The sequence below is a fragment of the Peromyscus eremicus genome, chromosome 10 (genome assembly GCF_949786415.1).
Source record: "Peromyscus eremicus chromosome 10, PerEre_H2_v1, whole genome shotgun sequence".
Lineage (NCBI taxonomy): Eukaryota > Metazoa > Chordata > Mammalia > Rodentia > Cricetidae > Peromyscus > Peromyscus eremicus.
Window position 1 is genome coordinate 2,375,773 of NC_081426.1, and position 15,003 is coordinate 2,390,775.

Below are 15,003 nucleotides of genomic sequence, written 5' to 3' on the forward strand. Positions count from 1 at the left end.
TATTGAAGGCCTAAAGAGCAGTATTAAAAGGGGAAAGTGCAGTGATAACATGGCAGGCTGGCTGTGCTGCCTTGGGCAAGTAAGCTGTAAACTGATCAGGTGTTTACAGAAAAGAGGGTATACAGTAATTTAGAAACACATGCCTTGAAGCTGAACCAGAACATGTGTGAATAGGAGGGCTAGCATATGAAAGGTGACAGACAGCAGGTTAGGGTTATGTGGAAAGCCTTGTGGGGAATTGGAAACTTCCATTTTTAAAGGTGTGGCTGCTGCAGCAAGACAGGTGAACTACTGTGGTTTTAGGTTTACCCAGTGTGATGCAATCCAAAGGCAGTATCTTGGACAAAGGTAAGAGAGCTTTATATTTAAAGGACAAACAAGCCTTGTAAAATAAATGTGGGAGATATAGAAAATTATAACCTTTTCTATAAATGTTGTTCTGAAAACAGACAAAAGGATCAACTGACTGACTAAACCTGTTGAGGAAAATGCTACTTACCAGTTGGTCTTTATAAGGCCCTGGAAAAAAATTCTAGTCTCTTTGCTTAAAGGTAATCAGAATGATCTTGCTTTCCAAAACTTAGTTACAATTTATACCCACCTTTTTCTAGTTACCGAACCTTCTTTTTTTTTTAAACAGACATTTTGTATGTATATGGGCATGCATATGCCATTGTGCCTGTGGAGGTCAGGGGGCAATTTGTACTGTGTTGAGTTCCAGGGATCAAACAGGCTTGGTTCCTTTACCCACTTAGCAATCTTGCTGGCCTCAACTGGGGTTTTTCTAAAATTTCATCTTATCTGCTTGAATCTAAAATTATACTTTAAGCTCCAACCTTCAAACTTCAGAAAAACCAGTGATGAAAACACATCAATCTGTTTCACACAACTTTTTATTAAAAATAGCTTTTTATTAGGTACATGTTTACAGGTATTTTTAGGACCTAAGGCATACACATGTGTGCTCTGACTTGAACTGAGTGGAGATAATGCACCCCAGCCTGCATCAGGGTCGTCACTTAGGACAGAGGCTAATGTGGAATCTTCCTAGTTGTGCCTTCCAAGGATCCTTTCATCTTGAAGGTGAGCATATGTATTACACAACTGTTGCCCTTGTATTTTAAGAAAACATTCATTTCTGCTATAAGAAACACTTTCCCATAATAATGACTTAAAAGTATGAAGTTCCTCAGAAAGGAAAATCGAAAGAGTCTTTATAAGGTACAGAGATGACACTTTGAACTTGAAGTTATATAGGAACAGAACAGTTATAGGTCAGGGCTGCTTAGATTCTAAGCAATCTAAGTGCTATGATGGAAAAGGCTTGATAACACCTGCTTGGAAGAATGCCTATCATATAAGTCAATGATGCTAGTTGAAGGTATCACAGGTCACTTATGATATGGAGGCTTGCTGTATGTGCACCTTTGTTTAGAGGTCAGAATGGCTTCATGCTGTGGTACTCTGATGTTATGTTTGACCAACGTTTACCTCCTGTAAGCAATATTTATGGTTGACTCTTACTTTTAAGACTTTCTGACCTAGTGGTTTATAACAAGTCTTTATGGATTTTATAAGCTTTTAAAAGATAATGTAAATTGGACATATCTCAAAAATAGAATATACTTATATTTACAACAAAACAAACACAAGTCTCAATCATGGAATTACAGGGTCACATTTTAATTCTCAAATTTTACATTAATATCACCACATGTATACAAATGGTGTAAAACAAGTACAGTGGTATTTTTAATACAAAATAAACATCTGTTTTATGGAAAAACTATACTTCATATCTACACAGACAGCCCATCTTTTCCAAACAATAGCCAAAATTAAAATTAACTCCAAAATCTCCAACACAGGAAACTGCTTTTAAGCTATTCCAGGAAAAATGGACCCACAACACACTACAGAGCTGATTGAAAGACTGGAGCTGGAATTTTATTTTTCCCAATGCATTAAATTGTAGTTTGGGGTCATTTTTCTCACCTCAGCAATGATCTCAGATCATAGATGAGCAAACTAACATTAAAATATTTACAATTAACTTGCTGTTCTAAAAATAAAAGCTCTTAATAGTTTGCCTCAATTATTTTAAATTCATTTACGTACATGGAATGTGCTTTTTACTCTCTTAAAAAAGCAGCTTTCATGTTACATCCTTGTCTGTGGAAAAGCTTCCCGTGCTATGCTGCATGACTCTAGGATAAAATGGCTTCTAGATAGTAAATGCCACTTAATTCAGCACCATTCTTTATTGGTCTCTATAAATTTGTCAGCAGCCCCAGAAGACCCAGACCTAACTTTACTGAGAAAGCAGAAAGACTGTACTGGGGGAGTACTGGGAACACCCTCTTCTAGCTACTCCTGAGTTTTGAAGAGGACCATTTCAGAATACTGCTGTTACCTCTAAAAGTGCTAACTTTGAAAGTTCTATTAAGGAAACTATCCATTTGGAACCCAGCTTGTTTTTGTTTTTATGTACTGGAAGTCTCTGGTGTAGAGAAATTGGTATGCTGTTACCTAGGGTATATGTCCTGTCAAACACCAAAGGCTGACTTCTGTGAAATCTTTAAAGAAATGGTCCCAACAACGTAACTTCATTTCTAATGACAGCTCAATTTGTTTTACATAAAAAAGTTCTTTTAAAAAGAGGCAGCTGATTAAAACAACATGGCCAGCACCATTATACAAGCAATGTTATTGGGTACTGAAGTCTCACAATGTTCTATAGGTTGGATCCCCTGAAGCAACCCTGCATTAACAACCCTTCCTCCCCCAAACCTGAGACTTTACTCACTGGGAAGCTTTCACCCAGGCTCCAACAATCATTTCTTCTTCTTCTTCTTCCTCTTCTGATTTTGGACAGCCCAAAAGGCAAACCGTTTAATCAGTAGGAAACAATTAAGTTCTCGGGGAGCCTGGTTTTTCTTAAACAACTACACTTTCCTATCTGATAACTGAGTCTCTGCTACTTCGTGTGTGTGTTGAGTTCCATGAGAAAGCTTTCAGACTTGAGCTCAGTGAGCAGCTGCAGCGTTTTAGTAACATCATGTGTTGGGAGTCTCCCAGCAAGTATTCTATGAGCCAAGTCGAGGTCTTTTCCTGGGGGATGATTCTTCTTCCTCATCTTCCTCTTCATCATCTGGATAGTCCACTAAGCCAACCAAACTCCCCTATTGAAGAATGAAAAACATGCCTTAACACATGTAACCTTAAAAAAAAAAACCAAATTAGCATGAAAACCAGCATGGTATAAATATAGTCAGTAAGAGATATTAAAAGGCATTTTTCTAATTAGCATATCTGATATTAGACATCTGAATGGAAGAGAGGAACTGCTGGTGGCAGTCCCACCCTCAGCTGTCCTGCTGTTTCTTGGCTTTTTCATGAACCTTCAGAATTCACTTTAACAAAATGTTATTAGGAAAATGACTTTCCCCCTACTTCAAACAGTAGGACCAACAACACTTGGAAAAAAGATGAAAGGCACCTTGGACATAAACTAGTTCATTTCTCTCACTTCATCTGAGAAGTCTCTAGTTTTTACGTAAGTTTATTTCATTATAAAGTATACATTTTTTTTTTCATTCTATTGAATAATTCCTATCCCCACCCCAGACAGCATTCCTCTGTGTAACAGCTCTGACTGTCCTGAAACTCACTCAGTAGACCAGGCTGGCCTTGAACTCAGAGATCCCCTCCCCCTGCCTCTGCCTCCGAGTACTGGTATTAAAGTCATGTGCTACCACCGACTTTTTAAGGAACAATTTAAATAGCTGAAGATAGATAATAGAAACAAGAAATGGTTTTGAAAAGCTAATGGCTAAAAATAAGGATGAGGTATATTTCAGGGTTTGGGCACTCTGCAAAAAACGGCAGGCATTTTCAGGATTGCGCTCATTTTGGAACAATTCTATGAAACTTACGCATGACCTACAGGTTAAGGGGTTACTAATACTGTTGAGTTCAAACCCTTTGTACCTCTGGAAGCTAAACAAATCAATCAAAGTAACTTGTCCTTCATAAGTGGCTCCATATGTAAACACAAATACCTGAAAGTAACGAAGAATAAGTGAAACACTGTAATATCAGTCAGAAGGACTCTGAGCATCTAGAAGCAGTTATCAGTCTATGAACTAAAGAAAGCATTATTTAGAAAATTCCTAATTCTAGCTTAGCTAAATCATACATCTTAAGTTTGAATTAGAAAGAGAGTTGGGCGGCGGTGGCACACGCCTTTAATCCCAGCACTTGGGAGGTAGAGCCTATGAGTTCGAGGCCAGCCTGGTCTACAGAGCGAGATCCAGAACAGGCTCCAAAACTACATGGAGAAACCCTGTCTCAAAAAACAAACAAACAAACAAACAAACAAACAAACAAAGAGGTATAAGGCTTAAATGTTAGGACATACTGATTTCATTGTCTGATTTCGGGTTTCAATGCTGTTACATTTGTATAGGAGAATTCAGTGACTAAAGCTCCTGGAAGTCTTATAATCATTTACTATGTCCTTAAATTATCTAAAATGAAAGTAAATTTAAAAGATACAGATCTACAAAGAAAATGAGAAGAAAGTGGAAAGTTCCCAATTCATTTTTTTTTTTAAATAGAAAAACTAGAGGCAAGGTAACTTGCATAACTGGAAGAAACAAGAACTAAACATATACAAGGGGATAAAGAAATGCAAATGGAACTGATTTATCCCAAGACTCCAGAACAGAGCAGGCAATAAAAACATCACAACACTGAGGAAAAGAGGAAGACAAGCTGGCCAAACAGATTCAGTTTCTTGATAGCCAGGAAATCCTTTCCTGTTGCTATGAAATTATAGGAAATATGAATTCCCAAAAATCTGGTACTTAAGGCAAAGAGTAACAGACTGAAAAATTGGAAAATTTAAACTCTGAATACCAGCTCCCCAAAACCCCAAGCCTTCTCTCAGAACACAAAGCCTACACTTCCCAGATGAAACAAAAGAGTTATGCTGTAAAAATGAACACCATGGTGAGGTCAGTGGAGGGTGGTGGTGGGAGTAGGTGCTGAGTGGGAAAGAACTAAGCTAAGCAAGCTCCTCTGTCTAAAGCAAATCACTGCTTTAAGTCCACAGTAGAGTGACCCCTCTCAAGCGTACAATTCAGTATTTTTAGTATCACAATGTTATACAACTATCCCTCCTAATTTGTAACATCTTCGACCTTCCTCCCCAGTAACGTCCCTAACCCATTAACTGCCATTCCCCATAGCTCCTTCTTTCCAGGGTACAAGCAACCACTGATCTACTTGCCTTCCACCCCCAACCCCTGAAGGATTTATTCTCAGCAATTCATGTAACGTGTAATACATTGTACGGACTGCTAGTGTATGTCGTAGCACTTATTACTGTTTCATTTCTTTTTCTGGCTAATAGCACTATTGGCCCAACTCATGAGTTGGCAGGCATTTGTGTTGTCCCACTTTTTTTTTTTGGCCATTATGAATAATAATGTCAACAATCACATACTAATTTTAGAGTCAACGTGTTTTCAGTGTTTCTCTGAGATAGGATTGCTATGTAGTCCATGATGGTCTTTAACTCACGATCCTACTTCAGTCTTCAGAATGCTGCTCACACACAGCTTGTTTCAACTTTTCTGTAGGAATGGAACAGCTTGCTGGGTCCTATAGTTAATGTGTTTAGCTTTGGGAGAGTGGGAATTGGGCCTACTAGTCTGTGTTCCAAAGCTGCTATTTCATGTTACCTCCCCATCAGCAATGAATATGGATTGCAATTTCTCTGTATTCTAGCCAACATTTGTCCATTAAAAAAAAATTATAGCCATTCTAGTGGGTGTGAACTGCTTATTGTGTTACTTAATCTTTGGGGAATGTGTATGAGTATAAGCATTTCTGCCATGGGGCATGTGCAGTGTGTAGTAAGGGGAGCAGAAGACAACCTTGGGTGTTGATCTTCATATTCTATCTTATTTTACATCAGAGACTGTGGCCTGCTGTTGCATATGCCATGCTAGCTGATCTAAAGCTTGTGGAGATTTTCATGGCTCCTCCCATCTTGCAGTGGGAATGCTGGAATAACAAAGGGCACCTTTTGTGAGTCCCTGGGATTCTGAAGCTAGATCATCTTCATGCTTTCACAGCAAGCCTTTGCTCATGCATCATCTTTTCTGGGGATTCTCATGGCTCCTCCCATTGCAGTGGGAATGCTGGCATAACAAAGGCACCTTGTGTATGTTCCTGGGATTCTGAGACCTTCTTTCTCACAGCAAGCGCTTGACCTATGAACCATCCCTTCAGCTCTTTGCTGTGCTTTTGTTTTTATTTGTCTCAGTAATGATGCCAAACATTTTCTCATGTGCTTATTTAGGTTACTTGTATATTTATTTCCTTTGGAGAAATGTCTGTGTATGTCCTTTGGAGTTTGATTACTGGTAAAAGTCCTTGATATGCTCTGGATCCAACTTCTTACAGGCTTTGCAACTCATGTGGTGGTCTATCCTTTTTACTTAATACCAGTGTAATTTCTGATCATGATGCCATCTTTTTTTCTTTTGTCATATATGCTTTGGGTATTATATATAACTACCTAATTTAAGGTCATGGCTATTTATTCCTGTTTTCTGAGATCTCTGTATTTATGTTTAGGTCTTTTAAGTTTGTATTAAGTGAGTTAGGAGTTGAGTATCTTTCTTGCATGTGGTTAACCAATATGTAGTATTTGTTGAAAAGAATTTTTCTTTTTTCTAATAAAATTTATTTTTGTTATTTCGAGACAGGGTTTCTCTGTGTAACAGCCAGCCCTATCTGTCCTGGAACTTGCTTTGTAAACTAGGCTGGCCTCAAACTCAGGGATCTGCCTACCTTTGCCTCCTAAGTGCTGGGATTAAAGGCATAAGCCACCACGCCTGGTGATTTATTTTTATTTTATGTGCATCGGTGTTTTGCCTGCATGTTTATGTGTGTGAAGGTGTCAGATACCCTGGAATTGGTACAGTTACAGTCAGTTGTGAGCTGACATATGGGTACTAGAAATTGACCCTGGGTCCTGTTTTTAACTGCTGAGCCCTCTCTCCAGCCCTGAAAACAATTTTTCTTATTGAACTATCTCACACCTTTTTTAAAACCTGCCATTCTTCCTCCTCTGTAGTACTCCCCACCCCACCTTACCCCTGCCCCAATTCCTGAGACCTTCAGGACTCATGATACTTCTGCCTGACAGCCTCCTAAATAGCTTGGACTGCAGAGGCAGGTAATCATAGCTTCTAGGGTGTTTTCTTGTTTTGAGACAAGAGCTTGTCATGCAGATGGGAACTCAGCATACAGCACACACTGTCTTCAAAGCTGGAACATTGTTGCCACAGACTCCCAACTGCTGGGATTATAGGCATGTGCAACCATGCCTGGTTAGTTTTTGTTTTGTTTATATGAAAGAAAATCCAATAACCACCAGGCACATAAGGAGTAAAGGGTCAAAAAAAAAAAAAAAAAAAAACTAAATTAACTGTAAAAGAGGATGATCTTTTTTTCTCCCTGCAACAGAGTAAATTATAATCAATTATAGTTTGAAGTATGCAAGCACATTTTACCATATAATAAGAAATTATACAGTGATAGTTTTGGTTGTTTCAGTAAATGCACTAATACCTTACAATCATGGTTAAATAATAGCAGTGACAGCAACATTCTGTCTTGTTCCTGATTTAAGTGGGAATATCCCTAATATTTCCTAAGTACAAAACTAACTTTTGGTGTTAGCATGTTAAGAAACTGTCCATTTGTTCCTATTTTATTGAGTATTTGCACTTGGAAATAGGGTAATGCAAATTCTATTGCAGACAAATGTACAATCAGAAATGATATATGTAAAGTTCACTTTTCTATGATGCTTGTAACTGCAAGAAACTGTGGTAATAATAACAGGGGTTAGTTATTCATCTTTTTAAATTCTACCTGCAGTCTTTTTAAACATTCTGACTTGGAAAGCTTACTAAAAGTAATATATACGGTGTCCTTTATTCTATAGCAGAAGTAGTGTTTGTTTTAGCATCTACCAATAGCTTCTCAATCTGGTTTTGTTGTTTTGAGACAGGATTTTACAATAGTATCCCAGGCTAGATTCCAACTCAGAGCTTTTTATACCTTGGCCTCCAGAGTGCTTGACTTATAGGCATGCTTCACTATACCTTCTTTCAACTGATTCTATAAACATTCTTTCCCATAGAAATGGGATGTTTTATACTAAACAATGGAAATACATTGTGTTTTTATAGCATTCATATTAATTTCACTAGTAGCTGATACCTTTGCAGCCTTCAACTGTAGCAGTTAACACCGATTCTAAAATTAGAGGCCACTATTGATGAAGAATCAGCTACTATTTAGAAATATGGCCATAATTTGTTATAAGTTTGTGAACTAATTAAATTTACTTCTGTGTATGCATCCATTTTTGGTGTGAAACTCTATACTGATGAGAGTCTTTGCTTTCTAAGAATATCACTAGTTTTATCTATTGCTCCAGAAGATGTAGAACAAATATATTTTGGCATCAATGAGGTAAAAAGTACATTTGTACTTTCATGTTACTGAAAAAAATTATTTGGAAGATAAGAAATTAAACTCAAGAAAGCAGCTGGCTAATTAGTAGCTCAGCTAATCAAACAGAAAATATAATCCAATAAAAAAGGAATAGAAAATGTTCTAAAACTGAAGAATAAATGTTTAATTTCAGAATATAAGACTAAAACCCACAATGTTTTTAGGAAAAAGATAAAAGAGCTGAGGAATAAGAAATGTCTTTGAATTTCTTTACAGCAGTAAGCTTCGACCTTAGAGAGGCCTGTCATTCTGGTTCTGTACTGTATTCCAACTGTCAATCAAGAAGGCTAGAACAATAACATTTTCATACCTGTATGGTCTCATGTTTTACCTCTCATGATATACTACATAAAAATGAAGCATTAAGTCAAGAAAGAGTACAGAGAGCTGGGTTCTAGGAGAGATACAGTCTAAGACAGAGAGGAGATATGTTTAGGGCAATGGTTGAGGTCCCAGTAGCAGGGTTGAACTACATTCCTTATGAGTGGTGAGGCTTCTAAGACGCCCCCCTCCAAAAAAAAAAAAAAACAAACCAAAAAAACAAAACCCACAGGCATTTGCCATGCTATTGGCTGTCTACCCCATTGATAAGATATCACACACTGTAAAAAACTAAGCTGCAAACCAGAATGGAAAACTGGTCAAAGTGCTGAGATTATGAGACTGTTAAATGCTAGGTTATTTAGTGAGAAGAAAACACAGAATGTAGTCAGGCAGTAGGGTGATACATTCCTTTAATCTCAGCACCTGGGAGGCAGAGACAGGAGGATCTCTGTAAATTCAAGGCCAGCCTGGTCTACAGAGCAAGTTCCAGGATATCCAGAGCTACACAGAGAAACCCTGTCTTGAAAACCAAAAAGGAAAAATAGAAAAAAGAAAATGCTTGATCTCACCGAAGATACAACTTTATGGGAGCTTTAATCAAGAGCTTATATACGTATTTCTGTTAAACATTAAACTCAGACATTCTCTTTAGTTGGATCTTCTTTTATGGTTTTTATCTTATTTATTTATTTTTAAAGATTTATTTATTTATTATGTGTACAGTGTTCTGCCTACATGCATGCTTGCAGGCCAGAAGAGGGCACCAGATCTCATTACGGATGGTTGTGAGCCACCATGTGGTTGCTGGGAATTGAACTCAGGACCTCTGGGAGAACAGCCAGTGCTCTTAACTGCTGAGCCATCTCTCCAGCCCTATCTTATTTATTTTTAAGTGGTCTCTCTATGTATCTCCGGCTAACTTAGAACTCACTAAGTAGACGAGGTTGGCCTCAAAAGCACAGAAATGTACCTGCTTCTGCCTCTTTCTGTAGAGTGCTGGGATTAAGGAAGCCTGCCACTATGCTGGCTATTTTTTTAATTTTTTTTTTTTTTTTTTTTTTTTTGAGACAGGGTTTCTTTGTGAATCCCTGGCTATCCTGGAACTTGCTCTGTACATTAGGCTGGCCTTGAACTCACAGAGATCTGACTACCTCTGTCTCCTGAGTGCTCATTTTTAATTTTTTAAATGTTTGTGGTTGTTTGAATGTAACAGGCCCCCATAATCTCATAGGGAGTGGCACTATTAGGATGTATGGCTTTGCTGGAGTGGGTATGGCATTGTTGGAGGATGTGTGTCACTGTGGGGGGGTGAGCTTTGAGAGGTTTCCTCTGCTCAGGATAACACCCTGTGTCTCAGTTGACTGCCTATTGCCTGCAAGATGTAGGATTCTCAGCTAACTACTCCAGCACCACATCTCCCTGTATGTTGCCATGCTTCCCATCATGATAATGGACTGAATCTCTCAAACTGTAAAGGAGCCACCCCAATTAAATGTCTTCCTTTATAAGAGTTGCCAAGGTCATGGTGTCTCTTCACAGCAATAGAAACCCTAACTAAAACAATGTTAGTGCTCAGACTGAATCAAGTTTGGTTTTATACTATGTTAATATATCCTTATATTTGTTCATCTACCCTTATACCAACAATTGTCCTGTATTTATACTTCTTAAAGCTAATTATGCCTTTTCTAGGGGGAAAAGGATGGTTTCATATAATGAAAACTGTGAAAGTTTAAAAAAGGTACACAAATGAAGAAGTTCGAAATATAAACTTGTTTATAACATTAAACCAATGAGAAATACATTTGCTATGAAATTTATAGAAAGGCTAATACTCTTAACTGAAAAAAAATCATTCAAATTAAGAAAAATATAAACCAATTTTATAAGGCACTATGAACAGACAAAACACAGAAGAGCAAATTCAACCTTACTACTGTCAGTAGATACATACTGGGGAAAGAGATACCACACACATACCCTTACCCAACTGGTGAAGAGATTAACAATAATTTTCACAACACTGTTAATGATATACTGCACCAGGTATACTCATACACTGCTCACAGGAACAAAAACTGGTACAGACCTTTGAAGAGGATTTTAACAGTGTGTATAAAGACATTCCATTAATAATTTATTCAACAAAATATTTTAAAGTGTAGCACTAACAGACCAGTGAGGTAATGGAACCAACTTAAATGCCACAATATAGGGCTGGTGCTTGGGCAGGGAGGTAGAATATGCTCACATATATTAGGACTTTTAGCTAAATAAAATGACCAAAAAGTCCTAACAACAGAAGAAAAAAATGTTTATTCTAAAATTTCTGTGATATGCAAGGTGAACTTAAGAGTTTGCAAATGATGTTGGGAGTCAAGTTCTGAGGACAACATAACTTTTTCATCTTTGAAATTTTTATCTAATCATCTTGATTAAACAGAGTAGTTTTACAGATGGAAAAGGCAAAGTTTGTGTGTAGTGCTTATTTCACATACCTTAGTGGCTGTTACTGATGCAGCCAAGTTTGTAGTTTTGGAAGAAGACCCATTAGAACTTGCCGGTGTTGTCTGAGCCACCACAGACTTACTGTTTGTGCTGTTTGTTCCATTAGCAGCACTGGGGGAATGGGAGAAAGTAAATTTGAAGCCACCAGAAGATGTCCTTTTGGGAAGGTTTTCCTTGTCTTCACTTTCTTTTGCTAAAGCAAAAGTAAAATGGAGTCTGTATTAAATACTGCTAAATCAAAACACTTGTCAAAGTGGCATCATATAACTCTGTCTCTGCTTTCTAAGAGTACAAGGTATGTACATATTCCTGTTGGTCATGACCTAAGGAACCTCACAGAGCAGAACCAACCTTCTTACAGTAGAAGGTATACTGCTTTAACTCAGTGTTTACTTGGAAAGTTATTCGCAGTCTGAGTTCTCTTACTGTCTTCCACTCACTGACTCTGAGTTCTTGACCCTCTTACAAGTCACCACTTCAAGTGCCTCAAGACAACTTACTCCCTAAAAACTCCACATTCCTTTACTTATTTCTTCTAGTATAAGTGTCCACTTATTTCTTTTATAGTCTAAGTGTCCAAACCCGTTTCAAGTCTGGTTAATATTCTGTGAACACATTTCCTAACAGCATGCACTCAACAATGGATGAAATACTTAAGCAGGCCTTTCTGCTTCTTTTGACAATATTGAGGGCAGTATCTCTACAGACTGAAAGAAAAATAATTTGCTAAAAAATGAAAAGCACCTGTTCTAGGATGGGGATATATAGCTTAGAGGCAGAACTCTAGCCAAACACACTCAAGGCCCTGAGTTCAAGCTCTAGCAATTACATAAATAAAAAAGTAAATAATGTTCTTTAGAACACCAATAATTCCCTTGTGTGGAATGCATGGCACACACGAATAGGAAATGAGTCAGACTGGAGAACAGCTGAAAGAAAATGTACTAAGTCAACTGAATGAGTTTTCTAAGAAGAGATGCCTATAGACTATGTCACATTCAAAATACGTCCAAGAGATAATTTTGCCTTTCAACACAAATTTTTATTAAACATTCAAAAGGTATTTACAGATCAGTGTTCTTTAGGACACAGAATTAAAATGAGTATTTCTCTTGAAAGATACAAGCAATATCTTAGTTCTACACAACAAGAAGGAAAATTCACCCCTTCACCCTTTGAGGCAGTGTCTAATGTGCCTTAGGCTGGTCTCAAACTTGCTTTGTAGCTGAGGATCACTTTCAACTTCTAATCCTCCTGCCTCCACCTCTTGAGTGCTGAGGTTAGGGGAGGGTTTTTGCTTTTTTTGGAGACAGGGTCTTTGTATGCCTGACTGAGTTCACTGTGCTTCTATGGCCTCAGTCCAAGAATGCTGGGATTACAGGTGTATGCCACCATGCCCAGCTTCCCCCATTATATCTTTAAGCAACTTTAATAACAGCAGAACTTTCAAAAAGCAAAGTTACTTCTTTGAGCTCAATTTGGTCAGGCTGTAAATATCAGAGGTAGAGTTTTCTAAACATCTCTTGGTATAGTCTCAGTTACTTAATTATAGAAGCACTCAAACAATTCAATCATAATGAAAATACTCAATGAAATTCATTTTTGTAAAGAAACAAAGCCAAGACCGGTCTGCTCAGAGAGTATAGACAACAAACTGCTAACTGAGGACGGGTGTGGTGGCATACACAGTGATCACAGCATTTGAGAAGCTGAGATTGGGTAACAGTGAGTTCTAGGTCAGAACAAGGCTACACATTCAGACTTCGCTTTAAATAATAGTATAAACTGAAATTTTTTAAACCCCAAATGAATAGCATCAAAAATATCTTTCAAGGAAAACATTTTTAAATATAAACATCTAAAATATTTTGGAAAATGTGGATTACTTTAAAAGAGTATGATTCAGCATATGATTCTTGTGTTTGTTTTACAAACCTTGGCCAGATTTTCCCAAACAAGTAAAGGTTAATTATTACTATGAGTTTGTGTGTGTGTGCAGTGCTAAGGATCAAATTCAGGCTGTTTTAAGAAGACAGAGGCAGTACTATATGAACATTCAGGATCTCAGTACCTTTTTTAGTCTCCATAAATTTTTCATAGCTATCTGGAAAATCATCTTCAGTCTTAGATTTTTCGATTGGTGTCACAACTGCCTTTCCTTCTTCATCATCATCCTCATTAAACCACATTTCTTCATCATCTTCCAAGGCTTTCGCATCTCTGCGAAATCGGTTACTACGCAATATAGATGGTACACTGTAAGAAATATATTACTGATATTGACTAATGACTACAAGGTCATGACCAGATAAATCTGAGAAGGATAAATACCAGGATGAACTAATGTACTTTTAAGTTATGATGTATAGTACATTAAAATTATCTCAGTCATCATGTAAGATGTAGTCAGAGATCTCTTCAAATGTTTATGCATGTTGTAAACTAAATTAGGAATCCATCTTGAGTTACTACATACAGTATCAAGTTATCATATAATAGAAGGGACAGGAAGGACAGTTGACCTAACTATAAAAGGCTATGCTAATAGTATATTTCACATGTTAAGATCTAAACTGTGGACAATTTCATATTTAATTTTGCTTTCTACAAATGTTAATACACTTAAACAATACCTGTTCAATTTCTGATTTTGTCTGTCTTTTTCTTGTTCATATTTAGTCTTCAATCCTTTGAATGTCTGAACATATTCAATCGATTCAAGTGCTTTATAAAAGTTTTCGACTATATGTGCAGTAAGAGACTTGATATCTTCCTGTATAGGCAATAAATTCATATTTATAAAACAATATAATACTTGTTGAGAAAAAAAAAAAACTTGAATAGTTCCAAAGTTGATCAAAAAAGGTTTTTCAAAATCACCTTCTAAAAATAAATGTCCTAGATTCCTTATACATGAGCCAGGACAGGACTCCACAGAGAACTTGGACAAGGAGAGGCAGTTCACTGGAGCCCTTTAGGGGCTATAAGAACATTTGAAAAGCAATGGATTTAGTGTATGTCTTAGTGCTTTATACAGTACTTCATAATTTAAAGAACACCTTTACAATTTTATATATGATTCTCACAATCCTATGAAATAAGTTATACTCATTTTACAAAACGACAAAATTTAGGCCTTAAGAGCTTATTAGAAAACAACTGTTAAGTCCACATGTTCAGTAAATGTTAATGATTTCCTATTTAACTGCTGTCAAAGTAGGGTAAGTCCTATCTAAGTAGATAACAAGCAGATTCCTTTCATTTTATTGTATATACAAACAGGATAAGCTACTTAACTGGAACTCTACATTTTCTACTTTGGCAGTAAACTGTTGTAAATGGAACAAAGACATGTTAAGGTTGAAGATTCAGTGTATTAAACATCAATTTTCAGAAAAAAAAAAGTAAACTCTATCAAAGGCTTTGGGAGAGAGGTGTAAACCCAATTTATTTTATCAGCATCTTACCAAAATGCTAAAGGAAAAACTGATCTAAGTCCCATAGAAAGCTCACTAAAGGCAGACCAGAGAGCAGCTGAGATAATCGACTATGCTGCTTGTCTTCCAAGGC

General features: G+C 37.1%; 1 protein-coding gene across 3 annotated transcripts in view; it reads right to left on the reverse strand.

The window, feature by feature from the left end:
• Positions 1-1,659: 1,659 nt before the first annotated feature.
• Positions 1,660-15,003, reverse strand: part of Ppp4r3b (protein phosphatase 4 regulatory subunit 3B) — a 57,870-nt gene continuing 44,526 nt past the window's right edge. For 2 of the 3 annotated variants that reach the window (XM_059275214.1, XM_059275216.1), the window contains 4 exons: positions 14,067-14,206; positions 13,505-13,689; positions 11,424-11,626; positions 1,660-3,182 (listed from right to left, as the gene is read on the reverse strand). In XM_059275214.1, coding sequence (XP_059131197.1) covers positions 3,087-3,182; positions 11,424-11,626; positions 13,505-13,689; positions 14,067-14,206 — 624 coding nt within the window. In that variant the 3' untranslated portion in view covers positions 1,660-3,086. The remainder of the gene's footprint in view (positions 3,183-11,423; positions 11,627-13,504; positions 13,690-14,066; positions 14,207-15,003) is intronic. The other variant, XM_059275213.1, reaches the window with a different exon arrangement.